The sequence below is a fragment of the Thalassophryne amazonica genome, chromosome 17 (assembly GCF_902500255.1).
Source record: "Thalassophryne amazonica chromosome 17, fThaAma1.1, whole genome shotgun sequence".
NCBI lineage: Eukaryota > Metazoa > Chordata > Actinopteri > Batrachoidiformes > Batrachoididae > Thalassophryne > Thalassophryne amazonica.
Window position 1 is genome coordinate 35936053 of NC_047119.1, and position 7486 is coordinate 35943538.

Here is a 7486-nt window from a genome sequence, read left to right on the forward strand (position 1 = left end):
TTTAACTTTTTCTCTTGGTGGATCATGGGATTTATTTTCATTGCATGCAGAATGCAGAATAATTGACTGATGTCCTTTGATAAACGCTGACGTGAATGAATTACTGTGACTCTCAACTTTTAAATAAGTTCATTGTCTTGTGCGGGGACACAGTGCTGGCGTTCTCTGGTTCAGGCTGAGAAAAGCACAAAACACAGAGGGACATCTTTTAAAATGCTACATTTCTTCAGCCATGACAGGGAATTAAAGTATTTTCAGACGTCATTTTCCAAAATCAGGATGCTTTATGTGAATAAGTTTTTGTCAGGCTGCGATTATGAATCCGACTGAAATGAACTGGTAAGATTAAGACTTTATATTTACTCCATGTGTGAATAGTTTTAATGGTCTTCAATGGTGAATGGTCTTCTTCTCTACAAGAGTCAAGACAGAAGTCAGACTACCAGAGCAAGAATTTTAGCTGAGGAAGCTTCTGCGATTTGAAGCGAAACGTCCTCGCGTCAAGCAATCCAGTCCAGTCGAGTCAAGCTTCTCTACTATGTGAATGGTTTTAATAATTGAAACAGTCTGAACTGCATGAGAATTACAGGGTTTCAGTTCAGTCAATCAATGGACAGCATTAATGAAGGAGTAACTTACAAGAAACGTGTTAACAGTCGCATAACTTACCTACAACTTATGGCCCACGTATGCGGATGTATGAGCCATATGCTGGCATACATGGAAAATAATGTGCATGCACAAAATTTTTCGATGTACTCACCGTATTACCAAGTATATCAGTATGCTTCAGCATGCTCTTAACTTACACAAAATGTACCCATAACTTACTACACATATGCCTGCCGCATGCCAGTGTTTTTAATATGGTCGGCATATGCTGGCTAAATCTTCAAGGTGTGACAAGGGTGGATATCTGGGCTAATAATCAGGAACAGGGTGAGAAGCCCGACTATCTGGGAGGGATTCTGAGCAGAGACGTTGCTTGTTTACATCCAGAGGAGCCAGCTGAGGTGGTTTGGGCATCTGGTAAGGATGCCCCCTGGTCTTCTCCTAGGGAGGTCTTTGAGGCACTGGGAAGACCCAGGACATGCTATTTCAATTTCAATTTATTTAATTTATATAGCACCAAATCACAACAACCCTGCCTCAAGGTGCTCCACACAAGCAAGGTCTAACCTTACCAACTCCTAGAGCAAGCACACAGTTGACAGTGGTAAGGAAAAATCCCTCTGATGATATTGAGGAAGAAACCCTCAAGTAGACCAGACTCAAATGGGTGACCCTCTGCTTAGGCCATTCTAACAGTTACAAGGTTTTTACAGGGTTTACAAAGGTGAAGAAACAGAAAACAGGAAGTCAAAACAACATGGCATAATAACAAAGGAATATGTGTTTGATGAGAAGTCCATGCAGGCAGTTATGCCACAGTCAGAGGTTATCCAGCATTCCTCATGCCGTCAGTGATATTGTTTTGATGAGAAATCCATGCAGGCAGTTATGCCACAGTCAGAGGTTATCCAGCATTCCTCATGCCGTCCAGTGCAGCTGTGCCCACAGAATGTCCATTCCAAATGCAGGCTGCTGTGTACGGCACCAGTTTCAGGCGTGGCATCTCACGGTCAGTCCAGCACTCTGTCTTCAGTAGCCGTCCGCTATCCATGCATTGGACAGAGAGAAAAAGAGCAGAATCAGTCGGCCGGAAAAACCACACCTAAAGTATCATTCATAAGCAGTAAATCAACAGGAAAGCAGAGAATATTTCATTTCATTTAATTATTTATTTAAAAGGGACAACACATATTAATGAACAACATAAAGTGTAAATATGTCAGGTTATAGCCATGGGCTAATTTCCATCTGTAGTCCCTGACAGACTATAAGAATTAAACAATTTACAGTAAAAACACACAAACATCACAGGAGCTTACAATACAACAACAGACTACATTACATAGGGGTCACCAACTACTACAACAAGACACAGACTAGACAAAAGACAGGAAACAAAAGGACACTGATATGATCTGAGCATGAAGGTTAGTTTACACAAACTCAGTCAAAGGTGGACACATAGTTAAAAAAACAAAAAAACTACATGTACAATTCAATTGGAATAAGTTAATTAAAATTGCAAGTCTAATTTCATACATTTATATATTTTAAAAACCAGAACTTTAAGAACAATAACTTATAAAGTGCTGTAGTGCATTGCACAGTGCCTACAGTTCTTCTTAGTTTCTACAATTGAGTTCATAATGCTCACATTTTTTATTTGATTTGAGCAACTCCTTTAAGTGACTTTTGAAGGCTTTCAAGCTTGGAGCCTCTCTCACTGTAGTTGGCAAAAGCGTTCCATTGGAGACTGCCTTTGTAGGACAGAACATTTGTGAAAAGCTGTTTTTCGCACAGACACTTCATAATCCCCTCTGCTCATAGCCCTGGTGACCCTCGGACCAACTGTTCTATACTCAACAAAAATATAAACACAACACTTTTGGTTTTGCTCCCATTTTGTATGAGATGAACTCAAAGATCTAAAACTTTTTCCACATACACAATATCACCATTTCCCTCAAATATTGTTCACAAACCAGTCTAAATCTGTGATAGTGAGCACTTCTCCTTTGCTGAGATAATCCATCCCACCTCACAGGTGTGCCATATCAAGATGCTGATTAGACACCATGATTAGTGCACAGGTGTGCCTTAGACTGCCCACAATAAAAGGCCACTCTGAAAGGTGCAGTTTTATCACACAGCACAATGCCACAGATGTCGCAAGATTTGAGGGAGCGTGCAATTGGCATGCTGACAGCAGGAATGTCAACCAGAGCTGTTGCTCGTGTATTGAATGTTCATTTCTCTACCATAAGCCGTCTCCAAAGGCGTTTCAGAGAATTTGGCAGTACATCCAACCAGCCTCACAACCGCAGACCATGTGTAACCACACCAGCCCAGGACCTCCACATCCAGCATGTTCACCTCCAAGATCGTCTGAAACCAGCCACTCGGACAGCTGCTGAAACAATCGGTTTGCATAACCAAAGAATTTCTGCACAAACTGTCAGAAACCACCTCAGGGAAGCCTCATCTGCATGCTCGTCGTCCTCATCGGGGTCTCCACCTGACTCCAGTTCGTCGTCGTAACCGACTTGAGTGGGCAAATGCTCACATTCGCTGGCGTTTGGCACGTTGGAGAGGTGTTCTCTTCACGGATGAATCCCGGTTCACACTGTCCAGGGCAGATAGCAGACAGCGTGTGTGGCGTCGTGTGGGTGAGCGGTTTTCTGATGTCAATTTGTGGATCGAGTGGCCCATGGTGGCGGTGGGGTTATGGTATGGGCAGGCGTCTGTTATGGATGAAGAACACAGGTGCATTTTATTGATGGCATTTTGAATGCACAGAGATACCGTGACGAGATCCTGAGGCCCATTGTTGTGCCATACATCCAAGAACATCACCTCATGTTGCAGCAGGATAATGCACGGCCACATGTTGCAAGGATCTGTACACAATTCTTGGAAGCTGAAAATGTCCCAGTTCTTGCATGGCCGGCATACTCACCGGACATGTCACCCATTGAGCATGTTTGGGATGCTCTGGACCGGCGTATACGATAGCGTGTACCAGTTCCTGCCAATATCCAGCAACTTCGCACAGCCATTGAAGAGGAGTGCACCAACATTCCACAGGCCACAATTGACAACCTGATCAACTCTATGCGAAGGAGATGTGTTGCACTGCATGAGGCAAATGGTGGTCACACCAGATACTGACTGGTATCCCCCCCCCAATAAACAAAACTGCACCTTCAGAGTGGCCTTTTATTGTGGGCAGTCTAAGGCACACTTGTGCACTAATCATGGTGTCTAATCAGCATCTTGGTATGGCACACCTGTGAGGTGGGATGGATTATCTCAGCAAAGGAGAAGTGCTCACTATCACAGATTTAGACTGGTTTGTGACCAGTATTTGAGGGAAATGGTGATATTGTGTATGTGGAAAAAGTTTTAGATCTTTGAGTTCATCTCATACAAAATGGGAGCAAAACCAAAAGTGTTGCGTTTATATTTTTGTTGAGTGTATATTTAATATAATTTGCAAGAGGTGGAGGAGCCAACCCATATAAAATTTTATATATTAGACAAGCATTTTTAAATTTTAGAAAATTTTCAAAACTAAAGTTATACTTTGTTAAAATTTTGCAGTGATGATATGAAAATGGTCTTTTACCTACTTTTTCAGTGGTCTTTTATAAATATAAAGCCTTTCAATCAGTTTTAAAATTGTCACATCCGTGAGAGACCGTAGTAACCTACATGAGAAAAAAATCATACAGTGCAAGAACATCATAGCCGCTTGATCTGTCATTGACCTCCTTATTTGGTTGAAGTTAAACACATTGTATTTAATTATTCTAGTTATCATTTTAATATGATTTTTAAAGGAGAGTGTTGAGTCTAGCAACACTCCCAAATATTTGAATTCCTTAACTAACTGCAGTTCATCATCTCCAATGTACAAATTGGAGCGCTTAATATTAAAAGACTTTTTTGAAAAATACATAGACAGTTTTCTGTATGTTTAATTTCAGACATGATCCGTTAAGCCAATTTAAAATATACTTTAGGGCTGACGTAAGAGTTTGAGCTGCTGCCTCAGGTGATCTTGCACTTGTGTAGATTACTGCATCATCAGCGTAAAGTTGTATGGTGTACACCGACCGCTAACCCTAAGCTTCAATAACAGACCCAGAATTTAAATAAAGTTGAGGCTGACACCTGTTCCGTTACTAATAAAATGAATTTTAAAGGATAGGAAGCATAGTTCCATACTATTCCAGTATGTTAGCCATACGAGAGGGAGAAGAAATGCTTCTTAAGTCTGAAATTGAATGTCTCTACAGAAACTGACTGTTATCTCCATAGGGAGATCATTCCACAAAACAGGTGCACAATAAGAGAAGGCTCTGTGGGCAACAGACTTTTTATTTACCCTAGGGGCACAGAGTAGTCCTACACCCCTAATTTTATAGATTAGTAACAGAACCTTAAAGTCCGACCTTACAGAGACAGGAAGCCAGTGATGAGACACCAAAATGGGTGTAATGTGGTCGTTGGTCGAACTTTCTGCTTCCTGTCAAGAGTCTGGCAGCAGCATTTTGAACCAATTGGAGACCCCTAATGCTAGCGGGATTATATTTCCCAGCTGTCTTGGGACACCTCGGGATCTCCCAGGAAGACTTAGAGGATTTGGCAGAGGCTCGGGAAGTGTAGCATGAGCTGCGTGAGCTACTGCCACTGTGACCCAGAGCCAAATTAATGACCAAATTTTGTTTTGTTTTGTCTTTTTATTTGAATGTGCAGTCATCATCTCCCTGTGTGTGGTAGCTGGCACGGTAGCAGTCATTGTGGCAACCGTCTGTTACATCAGGTAAATGCCTAAAGTTATATGTAACCCTTTTATTTGCAGAATCTTACAGAATTCAATTTATGGCCAATAAAATCTGAAGCAGACAATGTACCTGACTTGAAAAATATATATCTATATATAGATATGTATGTATATAGATATCTATATATCTATATATACAGTTGTGCTCAAAAGTTTACATACCCTGGCAGAATATTTGAATTTTTCGGCCATTTTTCAGACAATATGAATGATAACACAAAACCTTTTTCTCCTAAATATCTGTGGGTTGTGAACAAAACAAGACATTTGAGGATTGCATAGGCTCGGGAAAACACTGATTGATATTTTTCACCATTTTCTGACATTTCATGGCTCAAACAACTAAGCACTTAATTGAGAAAATAATCAGCTGATTAATCAATCATGAAAGTAATCATTCGCTGCAGCCTGGTTTCATTTTGTTGCCTGTTAAAAGTTCATTTGCTGCCACTGATGGTCACAGCTTTCAGCTTCTCATCAGATTCATGCTGCCCCCAACAGGACACAGAAAGAATCACGCCTAGCTCAGAAGTTGGACTATCCTACATTCAGGGGTGTGAGCTTACCACCTACTGCTGCCAACGGTATTTCGGTGAGCACCTGGCATTTGCTTCTCTGTATTATTTTTTGCTTGTACAACGTGCACCGATCCTCACTTCTGTTTCGTCCTCAGATGGGAGACAAGGCGCTGGCTCACAACGCTCAAATGTTTCACTATCAGCATCAAAAACAACAGATGCTCTCATTGGGAAAGTATGTTTGTCCTTTTGCATGTTCTCCGCCGCGTCTTTCCTTACAAACACCTCTCCTCCTCAAATCGCCTCTTTCTGTTTCAGACACACACCTGAACAGAAAGTCCTGGACTCCGAGGCCACATCAGAAGAGGAGGAAGTGGGCGGAGACTTCACGGTGTACGAGTGCCCTGGCCTCGCACCGGTGAGTTGCACACGTCCGACATGCATGTTGCGTTTGTTTAGTGATGGAGGCGTCATTACCTTTCTCCTTTTTGACAGACTGGAGAGATGGAAGTAAAGAACCCGCTGTTCGATGAGTCCAATGAACAGTATCAGCAGAATCAAAAGTGAAACACACACGACACATTTTGGTGGAAGGAACCAATTCATCCCGACACTGCATGCGCAGAAACAGAGGATTCAGGCAGAGGATCGGTTAATAAAAAGGACTTTTAGTGTTCACATCCTCATTACTGATTTTAACCATAAACACTTTAGATCCTTTATTTTTCATTGTCTCATTTTGTCACTTTAAGGTCTCCTCTCGCTTACCTTTGTTATATTTCTTTATTTCTGCAGCTATTTCCAAAGAATGTGATAAAATAGCAGACACAGTTGTTAAACAGGTGTCCTCTCTTGTTTTGTCATGCATAACTAGTGACTAAACCACATTCCTAACAGATAACCTGCAGCCAGGAAATGATGTAAAAACTCAGTGACTCCGTCTCACAAGGTTTAGCGTCTGAAATGTTACCGTCGGTGTTGGCACTTTTATTCCTTGTACTATAACCTGCACTTAAGAAGAATTTAGAAATATAGACTATAAATATGAGCTTAAATGAAGTATATTTGATTACGTCTGTTGCATGGTTTTTCTGCACTGTGTTTGAATCACAGCAATGCTTTGATATTTATTTTGACTCCTGTGTGGATGCATCATATTGCATGAGGTAAAAGTGACTTATAAGCCCTTTAAAGAACTTTTCAACATAGGCTATACAGATGGAGATACTCTGTAGGTGGCAAATATCAAAATGTCATACTATCATTTTCTCTTTTCTGGCCTAAGATAACCTGGTGCTGCAAAAATGTACGCAGAGTGAAAGCGTTCACTTTTCTAAACATTTATACATGCACACCATTGATTGCAATTAAACTCTTTTTACCACATATGAAAGTTATGCTTTTATGCCTTTTTCTTGTAGCATTCAGTGAGAACATTTTAAGAATTTAACAAAATGGAATGCCAGATTGTGCAAAAACTCTGAGCTACTGTAATGAAGGAATTGAGGGG

General features: G+C 41.0%; 1 protein-coding gene across 1 annotated transcript in view; it reads left to right on the forward strand.

Annotated features, from left to right (window-relative positions):
* The window catches only part of LOC117529186 (neural proliferation differentiation and control protein 1-like), a 98277-nt gene extending 90996 nt beyond the window's left edge, over nucleotides 1–7281 (forward strand). The window contains 5 exon segments of the mRNA XM_034191893.1: nucleotides 5371–5437; nucleotides 5960–6050; nucleotides 6132–6211; nucleotides 6295–6394; nucleotides 6472–7281. Of these exon segments, the coding sequence (XP_034047784.1) occupies nucleotides 5371–5437; nucleotides 5960–6050; nucleotides 6132–6211; nucleotides 6295–6394; nucleotides 6472–6543 (410 nt within the window). The 3' untranslated portion in view covers nucleotides 6544–7281.
* Nucleotides 7282–7486: the final 205 nt, after the last annotated feature.